Genomic DNA, 25,210 nt, shown 5'->3' with positions numbered 1-25,210 from the left:
AGAGTTCTTTAGGGAGGAGGAAAGCAAACGTGAAAAGGAAAGAGCTGGGGAGAGGGGAGAAGCCCTCCCCACCCCCCATCCCACCCCCATGCACACTCACCCAGGCCTGGAAGAGGGGGCAGCCACTAGCCTGCAGAGGGTCCCTGTGTGTCAAAGGTGATAGCAACAGATGCTGGACCCAGGGAGATCTCTACCCCCAGCCAGCCTGCAAGGCCTCCAGGGACTGACTTGCCAACAGCTGGACTTGATCACCAGCTAGCAAAGTGAGATCACGCATCTGAGGGAATAACCAGCAGACTTTGCTGTCCGGCTGTTTTTGGAGGATTCTTCTCAGCAGTGGCTAGAGAGCAGGAGACCACCACCTGGACTTTTAAGCCTTCTTCGAGAAGCAACCGCAGAAGAGAGTCCCACCCTGGGTGGGTTGCAGGACCATGCTGGCTCTTAGGCGAGCTTCTGCTTTCAGGGTTCTGGTCCTCATGGCCCTTCTGCCCCCGCCGCAGTGCGCCCAGGACCCGGCCATGGTGCACTACATCAATCAGCGCTTTCAAGTCTTGGAGGTAGGTGGCATCTGTGCCCCTGATCCGGGGAACCTGCTTCCCAGAAGTCACTTTATCTTACCCACGCTTCCCTACCTACTGGGATACATTTTTCCAGATAGTGAATAATAAATAGATTGCTAAAAGTACACCTAATATTTTTCATAGTCTAGTGGTTTCTCCCAGACCTTGAGCAGGGCTTTCCTCTGTCCTCTGATCTGGAGTTTTTCTCATCTGCAAAATGGGGATGATAATAGAATTTACCTCTTATGGCTATTCTGAAGATTTAATAAATTAATTCCTACATAGAACATTGCCTGCCATGGTGGTAAATGTCTAAAATGTTATTATTCAATTGCTCAATTTTTAAAATAGGAAAATTGAACATTTTGGTCACGTTTTCTTCATGTTTTACTATATCAGGATGATAGCAGATTTTAGTTTTCTTTTTGTCTTTTTTATAATAAGCCATGAGGTCACCGTAAAAAGTCATGATATTGGTGTACTGAGAAGCTCTTAGTTTCTTTTGCTGAACTGAACTTGATTTTAGAAATGAGCAGATTTCAGCAATGTTAAAACAGAGAGAAAGTGTTGGGGCCTTTTTCTCCAAGTGTTGCAGCTGCCACTTCATTAAAATTTGCAAAACTCACCATTTTTGCAGCAGGGACAAACTTCCGGGGCAAATGTAACCCTCCGCCCTAACCTTTGGCTCACCTTGGCGATGATATTGGCTATTTCATACTTCATGCCTTGCTTCTATACAAGTTAAATTTTGATGAATTATTTATCTTCTCTCAAAGACCTGCTTATCTCCAATATTTATTTTCTGTATTTTCCTGAAAACGCTTCAAGTCCAAACTATTTGGTTACCGTCAGGGTAAAACAATTCCTTAGAGGAGGCTGCACGCATTTCCTAGTGTCCCATGGACTGAGGCCCGGCAGCCGTGGATGAAATGTTCCCAGGCCAGTGACCTCTTGCTGCTGCTTCGCTTCCCTCCTCAGACGCCTCCTCAGTCTCACCTCCTTAAGTGTGCCAGAATTGTACACAACCGGGTCCCTCTTCATTTACCATGGACCTGCCTTGGGGATTATCGCCAGTCACATCCCTGCAGGCTTTCCCCAGCACTCGGGTCTGTCTGCAGACAAGGTATCAAATATAGATTGATACTTTCGTAGCTACGAATGCCACTCAAAAAGATAGGGATATGATTGACATAGGTCTTCTCCCCCTGATCCTTGTGACCTGGGGGGAAAGCCAAGTCCCAGATGGCTCCACTATTGGCCAAGGCAGACACGGAGCAACGAAGGGGTGAGATCGCCACACTGAGGGATTTGTGTCAGAGGAGCAAGAAAAAAGAGCATAGATTTAGACAATTTCTCTCTCCTCCCTCTCTTTCCTTCTCATCCTTTCTCTATTTCTGTCTCTCTCTCTCTTCCTCCTTCGCTGCCTCCCTCCTTCCCTCCCTCTCACACACTCTCTCTTCCCCCCACCTTTCTCTCTCTCTCTTTCATTCTTCAATGAACAGTCTTATATCCTGCTGTTTGGAGTATATATTTTTACAATTTTTGTGGAGAGCATTTTGGTAAACCACCAAGTGGTCTTTAAGTATGCATACTCTTTGACCCAGCAATCCCATTTCCACCCTTCACTCACTTACTCTTCCATTCAGTAAGTAGTATTGAGTACGAGTGTGTGCCAAGCCCTGTGCAGGTGCTGGGGGTGCAGCTTACATCGGGAAACGTATCCTCAGAAAATAACCAGAGAAGTACACAAATATGTAAAGACAAAGATTTTTTTCAGCATTGTTTAAATGGTAAAACATTGAAAACTACATAAATGTCCATTAAAAAGGGTTTAATAGAATAAATAATAGAATATCAATTCAATGGAATTGTGTTATTAAAATTATGGTATAGATATATATTAATTGGTATTTAAATATGTTCACAATATATCAGCAAGTTAAAAACCTGTTACAAAACATACATATAGTGAGATCACATTTTAAAAAATGTATTTATATATGTGTGACTAAATGCATAAACTTTAAAAAATTGGTAAAATGTCAATAGTACTTTGAGTTAAGGAATTATGGGTGATTTTTATTTTCCCCTCTTTTGACTTAATTGTATTTTTAAAATCTTTTTCTATGAATGAGAGCTATTGATACTACTTAGGCAATTTAAATAACTGGCAATAATTTGGGAATTTATTTTCTGACTGAAGCAAGGACTGGAAAAATGTACCCAAGCAACAAGAGCATACATTCAAGATTTCCAAGAGTTCTCGAAAAACATATCCGTTATGCTGGGACAGTGTCAGACGTACAAAAGTGAGTACAAAAGTGCAGTATATAACCTGGCACTGAGAGTCGAACGTGCCCAGCGGGAGATCGACTACCTGGAGTACCTGAGGGAAGCTGACGCGTGTGTAGAGTCAGAGGACAAGATGCTGGCAGAAAAGCTAGTCCAAGAAGCTGAGGAAGAGGAAAGGATCCGGACACTGCTGAATGCAAGTAAGAGAATTGCATCCTTTATTACCCCTTCTGGGGACTTTCACTCTCAGAGACATAGACCCCATGCAGGTAGGGGGTCTGACTAAGAACTGGACCTGTGCCCTTGTGGGCATGTGCTGGGAAAGAATCCTTATCAGGGTGCATGTGTCCAAAGGAAAATCCATTCTCAGAAAGCAACTTTCCCTTTCCCAGAGAGTTCCTAAAGCTCCCGTGGAAGATCAGGGCTATGGTGTCGGAGGTCAGCCCAGGAAGGGCATCTTGAGATAGACCTTGGTTTGGTAGAGGTGTGTAGTCCCCTACCACAGAAAGTGGCAGGTTGGCGGATTCTCCCAGTACCTGGGAGTGGGGAGAGGCTGCAAATATGCCAAGAAACATCACGAAAGTAGAAGTGGCAATAGACAACCCTCAGGGCCCGGGACTACAGTGCATTATTGTGTGTTCTGTTGGGATGATGATCTAGTCAAGGTATATGTCTCCAATCTTGGGATCCATCAGAATCACTTCCAGGCCATTAAGAATAATGGTTAGGCGTGCAAATGATAATAACAAGTGTCAAGCAGCAAAAACATAAAAGAGGAGGAAAATTTCCTGTGCACGAGTCCTGAATTTAAAACAACGAGGGAGACGAGTCCCCTGTCTCAGAGGCTGTGTTCTCTAACGGTGTCATTGCAAATGGGAAAACTTTATTTATATGCTAATTATGCCTGCTCCAAATTAAGAAATTCCATCAGGTAAACAAGATATAAGCTGAATGCCATCATTGGGCTAAGGGTTTCATGTATCCTTTCCATGTAATCGTTGCAAAAATTCCATGGTTCATTATAAGAAGATTCTTCCAAAATGAGGTGACCTTTTTTCTTTTAACATTACAGAGAGTTCTTGTATACCTTGCACTCAGTGTCCCCTATGGTTATTTTTTTCTTTAATATTTATTTATTTATTTGGTTGTGCCGGGTCTTAGTTGCAGCATATGGGATCTTTTAGTTGTGTCATGCGGAATCTAGTTCCCTGACCAGAGATAGAACCCGGGCCCCCCGCCCCCCGCATTGGGAGTGTGGAGTCTTAGCCATCGGACCACCAGGGAAGTCCCAAGATGAGGCGACATTTTATCTAAGTTTTGAACAAAGAAGTTAGAGAAGGATCAGCAGAAGACGGCAGAGTGGAAGCCGTGTGGGGCAGGCAAGTGCAGGGAAGCACGGCGGAAGGGTTCAGGAGCACCCAGATAATGAAAGAGCTTGCATGCTGAGCTAAGGGGGTTGAACTTGACTGAAGAAACTATTGAGAACCATTGAACAATGTTAAGCAGGGACATGACATGCAGAAAGAGGGCAAGACGAGAGAGAGGATACTAATCAGGAAAATACTGCCATACACTGGGCAAACAAGTGGTGATGTCTGTGTGAAGTGTCAGTGAGATGGAGCTGAACAGATGGATTTCAGAGTCACTGAGAGTTGGAATACACGTGGCTTTGTGACTGATAATTGAATGTGAAACATGAGTGAGAGGGATGAGTCCAGGGTGCTTCCTGGGTTTTTGCATTAGGCCATTGGGTGGTTGGTCTGGAATATGTTGAAATAAGAAACCCAAGAGGCGTTTTGGAGCACTTACTATTCAGTATTTTACTATTTTTTGTTTTGTTTTGTTTCTTCCGGAGCACTTATTACTCTGAGATCTTCTAGTTCATGTATTTGCTCGCTGCTCATTTTCTGCCTCCCCATCTCGAATATCAGCTCTATGAGAACCTGAGTCCTGCATTTCACGTTCTATGCTGTGTCTCAGTGCCTAGAAAAGTGTCTATGTTTGGTAAATATTTGTCAGTGAATAACTAAGGGAACAAATGAATGAATGGACAGGATTGTTAGCACAGACAGGTGTTATTAGGTATTGATAGAAAAGAGAAAGTCTTTGAGTCAGAAGACAGAGAGGAGGGTGCCTTACCTATAACATGAAGCAGTTGGTCAATTTGGTGAAGTGAGTGGTCCTTTTTGGCCCTGTCTTGAGGTGAACCTCCTCCTCCTGAGCGGGAGCAGCTGGGAGTAAGTGTGCGACGAGGGAGTGGGGGAAAGGGCAAGGATGGGCCAGTGGAAAGTGAACAGCTCCCCAGAAAGCTGATGGGAGGATTGGGTGTTAATGTAGCCTGAGCTAGAATGTGCCTAAATGTTCTCACCAGGGGTCAGGGAGGGCCCCAAAACTGAACGGTGGTGCTGGATTGGATCCCTGAGACACTCGAAGCCCCTCGGGCCTTGAGATTGCGCCTTTCCACTCTAGCTGCGGCTCAGCAGACATCCTGAGTCTGGACTTCCTGCTTTTTCAACCCTCTTCCTCTGCCTCGTCCATCAGAGCCTGGAGACCTAAAATATTCCCTTTCACAGCTCCACGGTGAGTGGAAACTCTTCGGACTTTTTAGTGATTGCTGCTTCCACGCCTGTGGCCTTGGGAGCCTTCTTTTGATGATCTGTCACTTGATGATTCAACAAGCACCGTTTGCCCCCAGTTCTTGGACAGGCCCTGTGCTCGCAGCAGCGACAGAGGAGGGAGCATGTCTGCGTCTTGCACTGGCTTCCTTGCTGCTTCTCCTGCCTCTGGTCTTGCCTCCGACTGCTGTCTGCTGTCACGTAGTCCTTCCCACAACACATGTGGATGCTCTCACTTCTCGGTGGAGAATGTTTTTGCCGTTTGCCATCACTTATCAACAGCAACAAACAATCCATTCAAATCGCAGCCTTTTATATGAGGAAGGCCCTTCGGAAAGCGGCCTGAGCTGATCTCCATCTTCTCCCATAACTCACCCACATACAGTAGCAATTAAAACAAATATATATGTATATATATTTTTCTACCCACCCTTTATGTTTCAGATATTCTGTGGATTCTCTGTGAACACTTCTGCCCACTCCACCCCCCCACCCCAGTCCCCCCAGACAGATCGGCCCCTCCCTAGTGCTCCTGGAGCACCTCATTCAGTCTTCCAAGGCAGCACTGACTCTCAGCCACACACATCTCCTCAGCCAGATGGTGAACATACTGATGTCTTCATTCCTGCACTCGCAGAGCTGGGGGCGGGGCAAAATTGTCTGCAGAAGAGACGCTGATGGCAGAGGCCCCTTAGAGCTTGGTTAGGGAAAGACAAACCTGTAAACAATCAAACCGTGTGATTAGTGCTCTCTGACCTGTTATTTCCAGAAGTTCTGTGCCCAAGGATGGACTTTGGAATGCCAGTGTATTCCCCTGCCACGCACTGTTTTGTATTTTACGTACTGTGCCCCCTCCTCCACTGTTTTGGCCATTTTTCTTAGTAACTATGCCTGTGTTAGTTATGCGAATGCTGTGTAACAAATCACCACAGCTTTAGCAGTTTAAAATAATATACATTTATTATCTTAGCGTTTCTGTGGGTTCAGGTGTCCAGGTGCAGCTTAGCTGGATGCTTCGTTCAACAGTCTCACGAGAGTACAATCAAGGTGTTGTCTGGGCTACATTCTCACCTGGAGCTCAGGGTCCTCTTCCAAGTTCATTGACATTGGCAGAATTCACCTTCCTGTGGTTTTAAGACTGAGGCCCTCAGCTTCAAGAAACCACCCCTCTCCACAGGCAGCTCACAGTGTGACTATTACTCTTTCAAGGCCAGGAGGAGAGCACCTTTCTTTAGGAAGTGCTCAGTCCCTCTACTAAGAGTTTTTAATTTGATTTAGCCCACCCATAATCACCTTCCTTTTGATTAACTCAAAATCAGCAGATTTGGGGCCTTAATTACATCTACAAAATCTCTTTAGCTTTGTCTGGTAGTGTAACCTAGTCAAGGAGGACTGTTGTATCCACAGTGCTTCCCTCACTCACAGGGAGGAGAGTGTGTAGGGCATGACCATGGGGGTGGGAACCTAAGAATTCTGCGCATCCCAGACAGTGCTGTTATCCATACCCACCTTCTTCCCACAAGGCTCCCATCTTCCTATCTTCTAACCTTGGCCTCTGGGACTGTGCCGGCTCTGGAAATTGCACTGAAATCCATAAGACTCAAGTCAGCACCCTTCTGTGGGCAAATATGGGATTATGGGCGGGAGAGTTGCTGGAGATCACATCAAGAGTTTCATTCATACATACATGCCATCTTAGAGAGTGTTTTTGGAAAACCTAGAGAAAGGATAACAACTTTCTTTTTTTTTTTAATTTTTAAACATTTTTGGCTGCATTGGGTCTTCGTTGCTGTGCACAGGCTTTCTCTAGTTGCAGCGAGTGGGGGCTACCCTTTGTTGCAGTACATGAGCTTCTCACTGCGGTGGCCCCTCTTGTTGTGGAGCACGGGCTCCAGGCACGTGGGCTTCAGTAGTTTCAGCACGCGGGCTCAGTAGTTGTGGCACACAGGCCCTAGAGCATGCGGGCTTCAGTAGTTGTGGCTCATGGGCTTAGTTGCTCTGCAGCTTGTGGGATCTTCCCGGACCAGGGATTGAACCCATGTTCCCTGCATTGGCAGGCGGATTCTTAATTGCTGCGCCACCAGGGAATTACCAGGATAACAACTTTCTTGGAAAATTCAACATTGTGTTTAGGAGATTTCCAGAAAATCCTACCATCAGGCTAAAGGATTCTCATTTATTCTTGGAATATTTATTGGGCAACAGCCTAGGGCCAGGTACTGGGGATAATAAATAAGGTAGAGTGGCCCTGTAATTAAGCCATTTCCTCTAGAGGTCTTCTCACGTTTTCAGCCTTGATTTAGAGATAATCCCCAATTGATGTTCCTGTGAGGGCCACAATTCCAGCGCTGTTTGGGTTAAAGTAAAATTCTTTGAATCTTAACTCTAACACATACAGACTTTCTCTTTCTCCTCCTTTCTGTCTGTCTGTCTGTCTCTTTCTTTCTCTGTCTCACACACAATTTAGAATGTAGTGAGTGAAAGTTACTTGAATTCAATCTAACTTATAAAGTCACTCCACGTCTTTGGTACTATAACCGTTATAAGTAAAAAGAAATTTTGCCTCGAACTTGGCGATTTATGGCAAAGCACCACTGCCTCCAATACCCAGGTTGAGAATTTATCCGATTAACAGTCTTCAGCAGATTCCACAGGCTGCATTCTTGTGTGGATCAGGAGAGTATTAACCTCTTTTTAACTTGTAAACAGCTTGTAAAGAAAATTCTTAAGGCAGTCAAAACAAGCCATTATAGCATTATTTTATTCCCTGTTTTAGTCCAGCTCCCTTAATTGCAAGGGTGCATGCAAATTACCTCCAGTAACCCTCTCCCTGCTGAAGTAAATAACTCACGTCTTTTGTTAGATCATGTTTCAGAGAAGAAAGCCTGTGGCTGCAAATTCAAATGCCTCTGGGATCCATTCAGGTAATATAAATATGAATGTCTCACATTCAAAGCCATTAAAAACCAAATAAAATAAAAAATAAAACAAAGGAGCAAAAGACCCACTGGAAGCCAAAGAAAACATATTTGTGAGGCAACTCCCAAGGTCCATTAGTTTGTGATGAGTGGGCCAAAGCACTGAGATGTATAACTGTACATTGCAACAGAGGTACCTCCCACAAAGGAGGGCATTGAGGGCATGCACAGGTGTAAGTGCAGAAAAGTACAAGAGTACTTGTGTTTGTGTATGAGTGTGCAGCAACACCAGAAGGGCAGCTTATCCTATGCTGCCTCCTGGACAGTCCCATAGGTCACTGTGCTGGGTTCAGAAAGGCCCATGGACATAGCACTTCTGTGTATCCAGCTGAAAGGCCCATGGTCTCTGAGGATACATCCGGGACCATCACTACAGCTATTAATAGAAGGTCCCAAAGTTGTTTTAGCTGATGGCTTTTGGTTCCAGGTGGAATGAACCTCCCCATTCATCCTCTCTATGACTTATTCATTTGTTCATTCGTTCAACAAATGTCTAACTGAATTCCAGAACTATATTGGCACTGTGCCAGGCATTAGAGATAGAGCATTGACTAGGATCACATTCTTGTCCTCAAAAAGCTTACAGCCAAGTGGGGAAACCATCTAAATAAACCCAGAATAACAGGTGGGGTGATGGCTGCTCTGGTGGAGGGTGTCACAGAGGCACAAAGGCAGGCATTAAATAATTAATTAAGGTCAGAGTTGCTGTGGAGATGGGGATGGGGGAGACTGTGGAATCTGGCATGTGACCCTCAAGCTGAGTTTTAATGTTGGAAAAGAACTAGTTAAATGGAGAACAGAATAAAGAGTGCTTCGAGCAAATGACCAGCATGTGGAGGAACAAAGGCCTAACTGGGCTTAGTGTTCAGTAGACCTCAGGTATAGGGGGAAGTGGTGGAGAGGAGATGAAAGAACCAGACAAGAGCTAAACTGAGCCTCTTCACTTTCTAGCTGTGGGGGATGAAAATAATATGAATAACAGTAGCTAATAGTTATTGAGTGCTTATTAGGTACTAGGTAATCTTTATTTTTTATGTCTTGTCAGATTATACCAGCTAATTCTCACAACAAACCTGTGCGGTAGGTATTATAATTATCCCCCATCTTATAGATGGGGAAATCAGGGCGCTGCGTGAATAAGTCATGTGTCCAAGGCCTGACAGCTAACTGATGCCAGAGGAGGATTCAAACCAAGCCAGGCCGATGTCTACATCTACTGACCTTTCCCATCGTGCTGTTTTAATAGTCATAAACAGGGGAGTGTCCATGCTCAAATGGAGGTTCTAGGAAGATCATTCTGGCTCCAGCATTCAGAATGGACCGGCAGTGGGCGAGTTTGAGTGCTCCTAGGAGGGAGAGGAGGGAGAGACTGGAGCCAGGCAGGCCATCTCCAGGGCTGTCACAGAGGCCCTTGGGTAGGAGCCCTCTGCTCTGAGACTAAATGCCTGCACCCAGAGGCATTATTACTGTGGGACATGCATGAAGACCATGCATGTCAGCCTCTTGATGGTTGTGTGGTGATGATTCCTACTCACAAACAGATTGCTTTCAATCATTCTTTCAAATCCTGGCCAAGAAGGGTCAGTTCACCACTCCCTCCAACCCTTGGTTTTTAATTCCCAACCTTTTCTTCATTTCCTTTTCAGTAATGACATTCCTCTGCTCTCCCCCACTCTTCTCTCAGTTAACAGAAGCGTCCCACGCACACTCTCCTGTGCTAGAAACCTCGGGAGCATCCCTTTGGCCCTCGTCTGATTAGTCACCATACCAATAGATTCTTCCGTCTGAATATCTCTAAGTTTATTCTTTCCATCTAGACCGCTCTCATCATCTCTTGTCTTGATAACTGCAGAAGACTCCTTACTGACCTTCCTGTTACATGGTTTCATCTTGTATTGCTGCCAGGGTTATCATGCTAAAATTACTGCATCGTTGCTTATCATCTTTGATGGCAGCCACAACTCACAGGGTAAAGCAAATCCCATAAAATAACATAAAGAAAGCCCTTTACCACTGACCCCAACCTAGCTTTCTTCAAATAATTTTTGTTATTCTCAGACTCACAGACTTTGAGAATGAACTTGTGGTTAGCAAGGTGGCGGGGTGGAGGCATCGATCGGGAGTTTGGGATGGACATGTCCACACCGCTATATTTAAAATGGATGACCAACCAGGACCCACTGCACAGCACAGGGAACTCTGCTCAGTACTCTGTAATAACCTAAATGGGAAAATAATTTGAAAAAGAATAGATACACATACATGTAAAATTGAATCACTTTGCTGTACACCTGAAACTAACACCTTGTGAATTACCTATACGCCAATATAAAATAAAAAGTTAAAAAATTGTTGTTATTCTCTCTGAAAGTAATACCTGCTGATTAAATAAAAACTATGAATACTATATATACTATATTTATTTTATTTACTGTTATTTTAAAAGTAAATAACAAGCCAAGAATTGAACACAGCAACTTTTTTTAAGGTTTTTAAAGTTTTTAGCATTTTTTTATTGAAGTATAGTTGATTTACAGTGTTTCAGGTATACAGCAAAGTGATTCAGTTATACATACATTATATACATATATTCTTTCTCAGCTTCTCTTTCATTATGGGTTATTAGAAGATATTGAATATAGTTCCCTGTGCTATACAGTAGGTCCTTGTTGTTTACCTATTGTATATATAGTAGTGTGTATCTGCTAATCCCAAATTCCTAATTTATTCCTCCTCCCCCCCCACCCCCGCTTTACCCTTTGGTAACCGTAAGTTTTGAACACAGCAACTTTTAAATTTCTCAGCTAAGTCTGTGCCACTACTGCCAGTCCCCACTCACCTGAAGCTCTATGCTATGTTGAATCTGCTACTCTGAAAACATAAAATATACTCCCTGCATCTCTGCACTATTCATGCTGTGTTCCCCAAGTCTAACACTGCCTGGAACAGAGTAGGGATCAGTATTTTCTGACCTTGAGGAGTAGTTTATTGGAAAGTGGAGGCAACTATTTGCCAGGGATTCCATTAAGCTTCTTTTATCTGGTATGTCATCCAATGTCCACAACAACTCTGCTAGGTAGGTAGTATTATGACTTCTTTTCGGATGACAAAACTGTGGTTCAGAGTTTCACACAGCCCCATCTTCCTCCCTCTTTCCTGCTACGTTGAAGAGTAAGCACCACCTGCCAGACACCCTAGATTCATCTCAGTCTCCCTATCTGCTCACGGTTCCCTTACCCCAACCCCACATCAAGTATCTGCCACAGTAATGCTGCATGACAAACCACTTGGAAAGTTAGTGGGTTGAAACAATCGTTGACTATTTCTCAGGCGTCCACAGGGCAGCTGAGCAGTTCTGTTGGCCTGGGCTAGGCTTAGCTGTTCTCAGCAGGGCTCCCTAGTGCGTGTACAGTTAGTGGCATGTTGCCCAGGAGATGGCTGGTTGAGGATGGCCTCAGCTGCAATGGCTTGGTTCTTCTCCACGTGGCATCTGATCTTTTAGGAGGTGAACCTAGGCTTGTTCTCATGGTGGAGGCAGAGGTCTGAGGGAGAGGGCACAAGCACACCAAAGTCTGGACACTTTTACCAGGTTCTTTTGGCCAAAGCAAGTTCAAGTCTGGCTCTGGAGCCCATCCTTCCAGTAGAACCTCTAATAATGTCCATATGAGACTTTTGGTCTTGCTGCTCCTGGAAAGAGGCAGCATGGGTTTTTAAGTATGCAAATCTCTGTATGAAAGCACTGGATGGGGCATTAGTGTGACTGATGATTTTGAGGGGAGACCGAAGAACCAGTGAGAGGGCTGCTGCAACGAGGTGAGCGGGAGCCACACCAGCACACTCTGAGAAATGATGGAGAGAAGAGAATGAAGCGGAATTGATTGCACAGAAAGACTCCATGGCTACATATCAAAATGATTCTGTTTTCTAACCAAGCAAATGGGAGAATGGCAGTACCACACCTAGACATTGAGAACATTTCCATGCTTTTCAGTTCAGGTAAAAATATTACAGGGAAAAAAAAAAACAAAAACCCACTATGTAAAAACTAAAACCCAGCTTAGTCTTTAAATAAAAATTAAATAAAAGCAAAAAGTTCATAATTATAAGTTTGGAATCCTTAAGATGTTGCAACAGTCAGATAACTAATGCAAAACAGAGGCTGTTTGATCAGAAATTCCCTGGAGGACTGCCCAGTTCCATGCTTCGATTCACATGAGTGTTGACCAGCCTGGATCCTCTAGGACTGCAGTTCTCTCCAACTTATCTCAGGAAACCTTTATATTTTAAAAAATTATTCAGGACCCCAAAGAGTTTTTGTTGATGTATATCTCTTAGCATATTCATAATTAAAATAGAGACATAGTAAAAAAAAAAAAATAGAGACATAGTAATATGTGCCAGAGGCTATTCTAGGACAGGATATCCTGCAGTAAATATAACATGCTAGACAAAGCTCTGCCCTCCTAGGGCTTGCATTCTATTGAGGGGAGTCAAACAATAAACATATCAGCAAGGAAGTTTATCATATGTCAGATAGAAGATAAATACTATGGAAGAAAATCAAGTAAGATGAGGTTATGGAAAGCTGTCCTCTTCTGAAAGGACACATCCTGACTGTGAACTCCAACGATAGGTACTCCCTGTGGAAGCAGTGGCCTCACTCCTCCTCACAGGTCTCCCCGGCTTCCACGCACTCCATGCTGCTGGGCAGCACACAGCCAGGCGAATCAACAGCCATGTTTTCTTTCTCACACTCTATTCCTAATCACCAATAAAGGGCAGCTGGCGGGCTCTGTACTGGATGCCGCGAAATACTTTCAGTGTTGGGAACCTAGAAAAACCTTTGATGTGGATTTGCTAAAGAGTTTGTGCAACTCACCAAAACATGTAGAGCAGGTATTGTACTCCAGGCCCTGTTGAAGCACTCACCCTAGATTCACAGCCCTTCTGTGAAGCTGAATCCTCCCATGGCTCACTGAGTACAATTTCACATAAGCTGGTCTTCCTGCCTTCCTGCTGTCCATCCACCCAGGCATTCAGACAGTGAAATGGCACCTGGTCCACACATACTTCTTGTCATTTGAGTGTATTTGATTTCTACATTGGCCTAGTGTGTGTTGGGGTAGCAACTGACTAATACTGCATTATCTGAATCTAATTGATTCCTGAGTTTGGACAGTAAGCAGTAAGAGTTTGAATAGTGAAGGAGATATGTACTGTCTCCCAGGCACTGTGGATAAAAAGACAAATAAGGCACAGCTTCTGTCTAAAATGCTTGCAAAGAAACAAAGTGAATAGGCAATTCCAGTTCAGCCCGAGAGCTGCCCTGGAAGAGAGCTGCACAGGATGCTTTAGGTACACAAGAAGGAGCAACTAGCTGCTATTCGAGAGTCAGAGAATTTTGTTTTGAAGGACAAGAAGATGTATCCCAAGTTAGCATAGATGAGCTAAGGAAAAGTAGGGGCCAGGTCTAAAACTTGTGAGAGGCCAGGGCAAGTTTGGTGACTAGTGACTAGTCCAGTGGGGTGGGAAAGTGACAAAAGAGGTCAGATGAATTACCTTCGGTACCATGCTGACATATCAGAAATATATTCTATGGGCAAAAAGCATAAATGCCTCTAGTTTCCAGAACACTTAAGTCCACATTGACAATTTTATTGTAATAGCTTAAAGCTTTATAATTGACTACTCGTCTGAGAGCTGTCATTTTTGAATCCCCATATACCTGTGACTTGAGAAGTATTGACAAATGTTTATTTACATGAATACAGTTCAGGTGGTTGAAGTCAAAATTTATAACGGAGAATTTCAAGAAGCAGTCAAAATATGCAAGACTTTACAGAAATTCTCTTCTTTTCCATGAATTCATCTCTTTTCTTCCCAATCAAATCTGCTCTTCCTTCCCTGTTGATGGCTTATGCATTCTATCACCCCCAACTGTCGCAGGAAAATGGGGCATGAGAGGATGGTCACGTCCCAGGTGTTGGGTGAGTCCATGGGATAAGCCACCCAGTGAGGGTCCTTGGCTTTGCACAGGATAGAATTCAAGAGTGAGCCACAGTTATTTGAGTGCAGTTGCAAACCTCAGCCTGTGGTTCCATCCCCTGGCAGGTCCCTTGACCAAAACTTGAGGGTTGAGGGTGTGGGTTCTTCTCATGGTGCACTTTCCTTGGGAGGAGGGCCCTTGGCCTCCCTGGCTACCCTTCCAGCATCCTTCACCAGCATTGAGCTCAGTGAGGAGAAGAAAAGAGCCAGGAGTCAGATGTCAGACCCCCATGTTCCTCTTGCTGATGTAGAAGTGCTGGTGGGTGTTAATCCCCTTTATGAAGGAGGGCAAGTGGGTCTGTGGAGAACACAGGGGACTTTACGGGCTCAGGCACCTTCTCTTTTTTCTAACTGCACTGTACTTGTTCTCACTGCAGTCCGGAGATATTTAAGACCTCCATTGGGTCATGAACCATAGACTTAGCAAGTCTTGACTTATCTGTGGAGCTCCATGGGGAGAGAGTACTTGGCTATTTGCAGTGTTTTCAAAACCAAATGTTCCTCTTTTTGTGTTTTTAACCTTCAATACTTGGTGCAATAGAAGCTGCAAAGATGTGCTACTTTATCTATGAAATGTATACCAATAAATTCTAGTTTAATGGAAAAAAAAAAGAGCCACAGTAAAGTGAAAACAGGTTTATTGAGAGAGATACACATTCCATAGACAGGATGTGGTCTCAAAAGGTGAGTGCAGTCCTGAAATATGGGATGGTTAGTTTTTATAGACGAGGTAATTTCATAGGCTAATGAGTGGGAGGATTATTCTAACTATTTGGGGGGAGGGGTGGAGATTTCCAGGAACTGGGCCATCACCCACTTTTTGGCCTTTTATGGTCGGCCTCAGAACTGTGGTGACACCTGTGGGTGTGTCATTTAGCATATGCTAATGTATTACAGTGAGTGTATAATGAAGCTCAAGGTCTACTGGAAGTCGACTCTTCTGCCATCTTGGGCCTAGTTGGGTCTAACCAGTTTTCGTTGTATCCTCAATGCCATTCTTTTAAAGGTTGTGTCCTGCCCCCTTCCTTGCTGTCTCACAATCTTGATTCTGGTTTATCACTCAACTCCCACAACCTAATCAGTTACCTGACCTCTCTTTTTCTATTTCTTGAATCTATGCCCATTTTTTCATTCCTGTCACTGTTTAGGTTTTTTCTCATCTGAATTATACTTACAGACTCTCCACCTGTCTCCCTGCATCCCCTCTCCCCAACCTCTACCCCCAGTTCATTCTCTACTAATATCCAGACTACTGTTTTTAAAACATAACTCTGACTGAGTCACTCCCTTTCGGAGGGACAAGTCTCACCAAGTCTGGAGAGTATTGCTATTAAATAAGGGGAAAAATATTAAAAAGATACAAATAAGTGGTATTTATATATGAATTCGCTCTAAGGCCTTGGGCCAAATTCTATCCTAATTGCTTGTCTGCAATTGTGCCTAAGGGGTAAACTGCAGATGTTCATTCTCTGGTTTGCAAAATGTCAGTGTCTCTCTTAAATAATTTTCAGCTTGGCTGGACTCAAAGGTTTTCAGCTTATTTCCTATTCTTCCCCAACCTTTTACTCCTGCTAATTATCTCTTCTCAAGAGAAGCACAGCAGGGAGCTTTAACTTACCCTTCTACTCAAACACTGGAAGTATATTCTCCCCAAATTCCAAAAGAAGAGGAACATAAAAAATTACAGAATATTCACCTGAATAAACTATATGACACCAGGCTAAACTCCTCATCTTACAGCTGGAAAAGCTAAGAGTTGATTGACCAAGGAGCTTTTAGGGAGTCACACAGAGAACCACAGATGGAGTTCAGACAACTCAGGTCTCTGACTCCCAGTCCCAGGTTCCAGCTACAAAGGGATGGGAGAAGCCGCCGAAGGGTGCATACAGGGGCTGGAGGGGTGGGGGGGAATTCTGTGTTTTTCTCCCCAGACTGTGTTTCCCTGATCAAAACCATCTAACATTCTTGTTTTCCTATTTCTTCAAGGATTCTACATTAGAAAAGAGGAGTAGAAGGAGAAAGAAGAATGTTTGTATTAATTTCTGCTGTATTTTATTTTATTTTTAATTAATTAATTTATTGGCTGCATTGGGTCTTTGTTGCTGCACATGGGCTTTCTCTAGTTGTGGTGAGTGGGGGCTATTCTTTGCTGCGGTGTGCAGGCTTCTCATGGCGGTGCACAGGCTTCTCACTGTGGTGGCTTCTTTCGTTGCAGAGCTCGGGCTCTAGGCGCTCGGGCTTCAGTAGTTGTGCCTTGCGGGCTCTAGAGTACAGGCTCAGTAGTTGTGGCACATGGGCTTAGTTGCTCCAAGGCTTGTGGGATCTTCCCAGACCAGGGATCGAACCCGTGACCCCTGCATTGGCAGACGGATTCTTAACCACTGAGCCACCAGGAAGGTCCACTCTGCTGCATTTTAAATGAACATTTTCTCACTGATGAGACATTGAATGTGCCTGTTCTTAGCACAGTCCTTTGTAGCTGGGCTGCAAGCCTGCTGACTTTCCTCGCAGGGGGAGCTTCCCAGTCTTCTCACTCTGAGAATAGGCCCCAGGGAATCCATTACCCTCATCTTTCCCTCTCTAGGCACACCCAGGCTCACCTATTCTCCACCCCTTCCTACCATGTGCACACACCCATCCACCATGCCCCTGGGGCTGGCTGGGGTTGTCCTGGCTGGCTCTACCTTCCAACTCAGATTGAGCTCAGAGGCCCCCTTAGCTGGGTGATGTATCCAGGTAACTTAGTCAAACCTTAAGTTTTTTTTTTACTTGGAAAATGGAGATTAAAATGTCACTACTACTTAGGCTGATTATAAGAACTAGATAAATTAATGCAGATAAGTACCTATCACAGTACCAAGCATATTATATGTATTTGTAGATATTTATTCATTTCTCAAGCTTTTGGGCTTGTTCCTCTATAGAGAACAGCTTCTAAGCTTCTCTCATGGCCCATGGGACCCCCTCTTTCCCATTAAAAGTATCTGTGATCATGTACAGGCTTAAATCCTTGTTCATTCATCCTCTGTGATCTCCAGAGCACATGGAAAGAGCAGAGCATTCACATGAGACAGATTCAGCTGGTGAAACTGAGAAAAGGTATACCGAGCCCTAGCAGAGATGGGTCCTGGTAAACAGGACAGCTCATTCCTCTCTCTTCCGCACTGCAGCCCACAGCTCCCAAAGCTCAGCATGGAGGGGATCTGTCTGTTAGCTGCTCCTGCCATGCAGATAAAGGGCCTTGAGTGCCGTACTGAGATATTTGAAACTTATTCTAAGGTTCCAGCTGGCCCAGGCTTCTCTGCCTTTTCTAGGAGTTTGGCTTCTATAACCCAGGCCAGCCAGGGTGAAGTTGACCCAGAGGCCACAGGAAAGCAATCTCCCAGTCTGGCAAAACAGGTCAGTAGGGGGACATGGTGGTCCCCCTGATGGCCGAGGGACTTTCATAATGATGTCGAAAACTCAGCCTCTGTGCACTGGTGCTGAATTGAATCTTGGAGACAGAGTTTTGGGCGAAGTAGAAGGGAATAGTTTTATCGCTTTGCCAGGCAAAGGGGGACACAGTGGGCTCGTGCCCTGAAAAACTATGTCCTAACCTGGGAGGATTTGAAATAATTCTTTTGAAAGTATCATAAAAGCTTTAAGGTGCTTTACAAATTATTATTACTTAAGACAGACCTGTGATCAGAACTCTGGATGTACAGCACTATTTAAACCCTCGAAGAACATCTGCTTAAATGAACCTATTTTCCTTATTAATTCAATAGATATTTAGTGAACCCACAGAGCTCCCAGTAAAGTAATAGAGTACAGTAGTAAACACAAAGACAGAGGCCCTGCTTTTGTGGCGCTTATAGTCTAGTGGGGGAGAAGGACAATACACTAGTAATAGTAAATAAACTAGTAAATAAAACAGATAACATAATTACAGAACAGAGTAAGTGATCTCAAGGAAATCACAGAGATGCTACAGTAGATCATTTTACATTTAGATACAGTGGTCACAGGTAGCCTCTTAAGGAGATGAGATTGAAACTGAGATTTGAAGGACACAGACCATGGGAGGATCAAGGAAAAGAACACTCCAGGCAGAAAGAATTGCAAGTGCAAGAGCCCTGAGGCAGAAACAAACTTGACAGCTCCCAGAATAGCAAGAAAGCCAGTGTTGCCACTACACAGTGAGGCAAGGTTTGGGGGGCGGGGAGAGGGAGAAAGTGGAGGACCAAATCCCAGAGACAGGGAGGAGCCAAATCAGACAGGTGCTTTAAGACGAGTGAGGATTTTATTCCAAGAGTGGTGGGAAAAGGGCTTTAGCAGGTCAGTCATATAATTCATGTTTTTAAACAGATCACTCCTACTGCTTTTTGGAGAACATACTGTAGATAAGCAAGAGTGAAATCAGAGAGACAAATTAGGGACTATTGTCGTAGTCCAGGCGAAAGGTGAGGATTCATGGAGTGCAGGGGAAGAAGAGGAAGAAGGGGTGGGAAGAGGAGGATATATAAATATATTGAGCATTTTAATTTATTGTGTAACATCATAATTTAAAGATAAGTTTACTACCAGAACTCGCTAGTGCAGAGAGATGGAAGGAAAGGAATCAAGAATGACTTCTGGACAAGAAATTTGATAGATGGTTCTTGCTTGAAATGGGAAGAAGAGGAAGGGAGTTTGGGGGATAAAAGCAAGAGTTCTGCTTTGTACAGGTGAAGTTTGAAGATAGCCAAGTAGGCGCATTGAGTAGGCAGTTGGATGAACGAATCTGGAGCTAAGAAGACATCCAGATAGGATGTCAATCCAGATACAAATTTGGATTTATTCATTATTCAGAATTTACATGCCATTCAGAGCCATGGAAAGAATGAAGTGAGTTGGAAAGTGATCGTAGATAGAGAAAAGAAAAGGTCTGAGGACAGAACACTTAAAGGTGGATGATGATAAGGAACCAGCCGTGTATGCCAAGGAAAAAAATATCCAGAAAGACAGAAGGACAAACAAAAGCAGGGGTGTTCCCAAATCACGAGAATAACAAGTTTCAGGGAGAGGCAGCAATCCAGTAATCAAAGTTTGCTGAGAAGTTGATTAGCATGAAGTCTGAGAATTGACCCTTAAATTTTGCAACATGGAGGTTGTTGGTGACCTTGATGAAAACTGATCCAGTGGAGTGGGCAGGGGAATTTAGACCCATGGAGACCTGGAGCTGATCTCTGAGTGGCTTAGGTGATCATTGGAGGTGAGGAACCTCCTTTTTCAAGGAGTTTTATTATAAAGTGGAATAGAAAAATGGGGCTACACTAGAAAGTTTCTAGCACAATCTTACAGCCTGCTTGTTTACAGAGGGGAGTGATCCAATGGGGAGGAAGAGAGTGTTGGGCGGGAGAGGGGAGATCATTTCAGGTGCCAAGTCCTTAAGTGGGTGGAAGGGTGAGTTCCACTATACAAGTAAAGAGAGCAGGAGGCAAGGCAGAGAATATGGGTTCCAGAGTAATTGGTTAATAGATTGGGTGGTTGGAAAACTCATTCATTCAGCAAACACTGGCCTGCTATGTGCCTGTGGCTGTCCTAGGGGCAAGACATACAGCAGTGAATGAAACAGATAAGACAGAGCTCATGCCCTCGTGGAGTTTACACCGTATTGAGAGGAGTTGACCAATACATATGTTAACAGATGAATTTATAATATATCAGATAGAAGGTTAGCACTATGGAGGACAAGTGAGCTAGGGTAAGGGGGTTATGAAGAGCTGGAGGAGGGGACTGCCGTTTTTAATAGAGTGGTCAGAGAAGACCTTAATGATCAGGGAACATTTGAGAGCAGACCTAAAGGGAGGGCGGGAGGAAGTCATGTAGATATCTTCAGGAAGACGGTTCCAAGCAGAGGGAACAAAATGTGCCAAATTCCTGACACAGAACTGTGCTTGGCACAATTTGAGGAACCACAGGGAGGCCAGTGTGGCTGAACAAAATGATCAAAGTAGGGGAGCTGTAGGAGACAAGGCAGAGGAGCAATGGGCAGACAGTCCCAGACGGCCTGGAAGGTAGAGACATGAGCTTTACTCTGAGTCAGGTGGGAAGTCACCGGTGAGTTTTGAGCAGACATGACATGATCTGACTTATATTTTTCAAAGATGCCTTTGGCCACTGTGGGGAATGGCCTCTAGGGTCAAGGACAGAAGTGTGGTCACCAGGTAGAAGGCTATTGCAGTAATCCACGCCAGAGATGATGATGTTCTCTGATGGCTTCTGTTTTCTCAGTGAAATCAGAGGCAAGATCTTCCTAGGAGAGTGAGAAGGGAATGATGGACTCTTGAGAAGAGAAGGTACGATCATTGTGGGTGGTAAATTGATTAAGGAACTGTGGTAGGATTGCTACCCAAACAGCTGACAGTCACAAGCAGTTTGCTAAATGCTTACTGACCTCAACCTCTGGGACTTCTCTGGCTATGCATCTTTTTTTTTTTTTTTTTTCAATTGAAGTATAATTGGTTTACAGTGTTGTGCCAATCTCCGTTGTACAGCAAAGTGACTCAGTTTTACACATATATACACTCTTTTTTTAATGTTCTTTTCCATTATGGTTTATCCCAGGAGATTAGATATAGTTGCCCGTGCTATAGCTGTGCATCTTTCATCCTTGTGTCCATTTTCTCTCCCATCACCCTGTTTCTTGTCCTCTGACTCTAGTTGGCCTCCAATTGGCCTGGAGAACCTATGCATTTGTTAAGAAAAAAATGACAACCCACTGGCTCATCTAACTTCTTATATCAAAGCTTTTGGAAGGATTTGGGGAGGCCCTCAGAGTGCTCAGTTCTCCTCAAGAGACTGTTATACACCTGACTATCCCTCCACCACCTCACCCTACAGTAGTCAATGAGGGAGGCCCAGAGAGTTTCCATGCTTTTATTAAAACTTTCCTTTCCTATCTGCGGTATAGACCTTGGCAGGATCTGAGGGAGACACACAAGTTTCTTCATACTTCTAGTAAGGCCACCACTCTCTGCCTCTATGACACTGCTCACCTCATGATAGACTGTCTAACAGGGTCGTCCCAACAACAAGCTCATAATCGAACTGATGACCTACTTTTCCTAAAATGAGTAGCTCTCATCTCATCTTGACCCACATCCCTCTTTCACTTGGTCACCATGAGAATTCCAAGACTCTAAGGTCTTATTGAAGATAGCATAGGTAAGGGCCAGGTGGAAATGGCTTACACCATTTCTGTGCACATCCCATTGGACAGGACATAGATCAATGGGTGCAGCTTACGTACAAAGGAGGCTGCAAATGTGTGACTAGGGAAGAGGAAAATGAAACGGCATTTGATGAACACAGAAATTATCTCTGTGGTGACATGAAGATCAGGGGAGAAAAAATCTTCAAGAAGGAGGAACTGATCAATACTGCCATGCTACAGAAAGGTCAGGTAAGATACTGACATAAAAGGTCTGAGTTTTCCGTTAGGAAGTCCCTGGTCACATTATAAAGGGTCATTTCTGTGAAGTTATGGTTAAGTGAAAGAATGGGAGGTGAAGAAATGGATGCAGAGAGTATAAACTATTCTATAGGAGAAGCTAGTTCTATAAAATGATAGAAGGAGTGAAGTAAGCAGAAAAGAGGGCCTGATTGTGGGAGAAGTGATGTTTACAAGCTAAAGAACTAGTAATAAAGGAGAAATCTGAGATAATAGAAAGGAGATCATTCATGGAGGAAATTTAGAAGAAGCCAGGAAGGATGAGACAGGAGCACAGGCAAATGTATTAGTCTTCCACAGCAGGAATGAATGGCCTCTTTTAAGATGTGTGGGAGGGCAGCAAGGGTAGGAGTTGAACAAAAGTCTATACCTGAGGAACAGGAAGTGGAGGGAGTTCACGTCTAATGGTATTTATTTCTGCAAAGGAGTTATTATGAGGCACTGATGGGCCAATTGTGGGGCAGGATGCGGGATTTAAGACAGGTGCCACATGGAAGATGGGCTGAGCACGGAGAGCAATACACCAATACTCACCATTGTGAGATTTTCTCCACCAACACACAGCTCTCAAGGGCAGAGGCAGAACTTTGAACTGATCCAGAATTAGGATCAAAGAAGGGAGGGTTTTTGCATGAAGGTGAGAGAGTAATAGTCTAAGTGGCAGTGAGGAGCTAGAAAAATGTAGTCCTCTTCTTTTTACTTCATCTTCTTCCACCTAGTTTAGACCCTTATCCTGTTTGGATTATAGAAATACCCTCCAAATTGGTTTCCCTGATTTTAATCTCTTCCCCGTGTATCTATCGAACACAGGACTACCAGCTTAATTAATCTTAAAGAACAGCCTTGGCCATGTTTCATTCTTGTCCAAAAACTTCAGTAGCTCCCTACCTTCCTATAGAATTAAATCCGTATTCCTTAGCCCCACCCTCAAGGTTCTAGGCACAGAGCTGGTTTCAATTTATTACTTTGTTTTATTCATCTGGTTTTTACCCGCAAAGTATTTAGCTTGTATTGGATGAAACTCTATACTACTTCGCTAACACTAGTCTTGGAGGACTTTCCCAAATGCGTTTTTGTTAACTGTTGGGAAAGTTTTCCCCACCCTTCTCAGAATGTCCTTCAAGGTGTCTTTCAAGGGCTAATTCAAATGCAGACTCTCCCCTGTGTCAAATGATATCTCTCTTCTCTGGCCTCCTTTTTAAAAAAAATTTCATTTTAAGCCTTATATTCTAGATTGTCATGTACCTATTAAGCAAGAACTGTGCCTAATTTATCATTGCACTCCAGTCCATCATATCCCCAGCTCATGACACCTAGTTCAGTATCTTGCTTTTTGTAAGTATCCAAAATCAGCTGACTAAAGGCATGTGTTCATCCATGAATAAATTAGTGAAGGGATGAGTAGAACTCTCATAATGTTCTAGTAGAGTTAAGAACCAGAGTCCTTAACTAGAAGGTCATCTCCTCAAGGTGCAGGGTTGATATTATAATTTTGTTCCCTAGTACTTAGCACTGTTCTGGGAGAGTACTGCAAGCTAAGACAGCAGATATTCAGTAAAATCTTGGAAAACAGAATTGAATTAGGTGGTTTCAAACCCTAGTCATTCTCAATTTGTCAACCTCAAGTGCTCTAGAGAGTGACCAGGGCCTTTGACACAGCAGATAGTTGTTTATATCCTGATTTGATTATCTTGATTAATGCTCTTATAACTAGACAGCAACTCCCGTAACAGAGACCCAATTATTCATTAAAGTCTTTGCTTCATTGAATCCTACAATCAATTATGATTGCTCTGTGTGATAATTTTATTCTAGACACTGAAGGAAAAACAAAAAGCAATCTATGAGAAAAGCAGACATCTCGTGTTTATAAAGTAACCTTCCCCTTTTCTCCTGTTTGGCCAGGCTGTGACAACATGCTGATGGGCATAAAGTCTCTGAAAATAGTGAAGAAGACAATGGATACAGATGGCTCTTGGATGAAAGATGCTGTCAGCGACTCTCCAAAGGTTTATGTCTTAATTGGATCCAGAAACAACACTGTCTGGGAATTTGTCAACATACGGGCATTCACAGAAGATAGCACCAAGCCAGCCCCCCGGAAGCTGATCCTAACACATTCCTGGCAGGGAACAGGCCAAGTGATCTACAAAGGTTTCCTGTTTTTTCACAGCCAAGGGACTCGTAATGAGATCATCAAATATAACCTGCAGAAGAGGACTGTGGAAGATCGGATGCTGCTCTTGGGAGGGGCAGGCAGATCCCTGGCCTACCAGCACTCCCCCTCGACTTACATTGACCTGGCTGTGGATGAGCACGGGCTCTGGGCCATCCACTCAGGGCCGGGCATCCATGGCCATTTGGTTCTCACGAAGATTGAGCCCGACTCACTGGGAGTGGAACACTCGTGGGACACTCCATGCAGCAGTCAGGATGCTGAAGCCTCATTCCTCTTGTGTGGGGTCCTCTACGTCGTCTACAGTTCTGGTGGCCACGGTCCCCATCGCATCACCTGTGTCTATGATCCGCTGGGCACTATCATTGAGGAGAATCTGCCCAAGCTGCTTTTCCCCAGGCGATCAAGAAGTCACTCCATGATCCATTACAACCCCAGAGATAAGCAGCTTTATGCCTGGAATGATGGAAACCAGATCATTTACAAACTCCAGACAAAGAGAAAGCAGCCTCTGCAGTGATGCACTACAGCCGGGATGGAGAGAGCCTGGGATGCTGCTTTCCAGGAGATGGAAGCCACAGCCCCTTTGCAATACAGTATCCCTCTAATCGCACACAGTGATAGGGGCTGGGAGTGGAAATGCACATGTAACTTTTTCCAGATGGTACTGCCTTTGGTATCTTCCAAGAGCATAGATGAGAGTCTGTCATTCAGGAATTTTCAACAACTTCCATTATCCATCCATACCTCCTGGAGCTCAAGGCCTTCCACATTCTGATCCAGCTTACTTCCAGCCTTTTCTTTTACTAGCATTTACTCTATAACTCTTCCTACTCCCACCCTCCCAGTCATTAGAAATGTAGGCCACCCCCTAATACTCCTGGCTTTTCTCCACTCTGGCCTTTGCTCAAAGCTTTCCTCTTTCACAAATGCCTACTGATATTCTTCCATTATTCACTGCCCAACTAAAATACTATTTCTTATTGGTGTTTAATCTCAATTTCCCCTGGTTCTGCCCCTCCACCAAGCAAGGTGGATGCAATAATAAAGTGAAAACATTACCATTTGAA

At 44.0% G+C, this 25,210-nt stretch overlaps 1 protein-coding gene across 1 annotated transcript; it reads left to right on the top strand.

Annotated features, from left to right (window-relative positions):
* On the top strand, positions 1–25,210 carry OLFML1 (olfactomedin like 1). Its single transcript, XM_057747377.1, has 3 exons — positions 1–557; positions 2,764–3,052; positions 23,870–25,210. Exons 1-3 carry the CDS (start codon positions 432–434, stop codon positions 24,658–24,660), a joined length of 1,206 nt encoding a protein of 401 aa, XP_057603360.1. The 5' UTR covers positions 1–431; the 3' UTR covers positions 24,661–25,210.

Source organism: Hippopotamus amphibius, chromosome 9 (genome assembly GCF_030028045.1).
Source record: "Hippopotamus amphibius kiboko isolate mHipAmp2 chromosome 9, mHipAmp2.hap2, whole genome shotgun sequence".
Lineage (NCBI taxonomy): Eukaryota > Metazoa > Chordata > Mammalia > Artiodactyla > Hippopotamidae > Hippopotamus > Hippopotamus amphibius.
The sequence above is the reverse complement of the archived record's forward strand: the minus strand, read 5'-3'. Positions and strand labels throughout refer to the sequence as shown.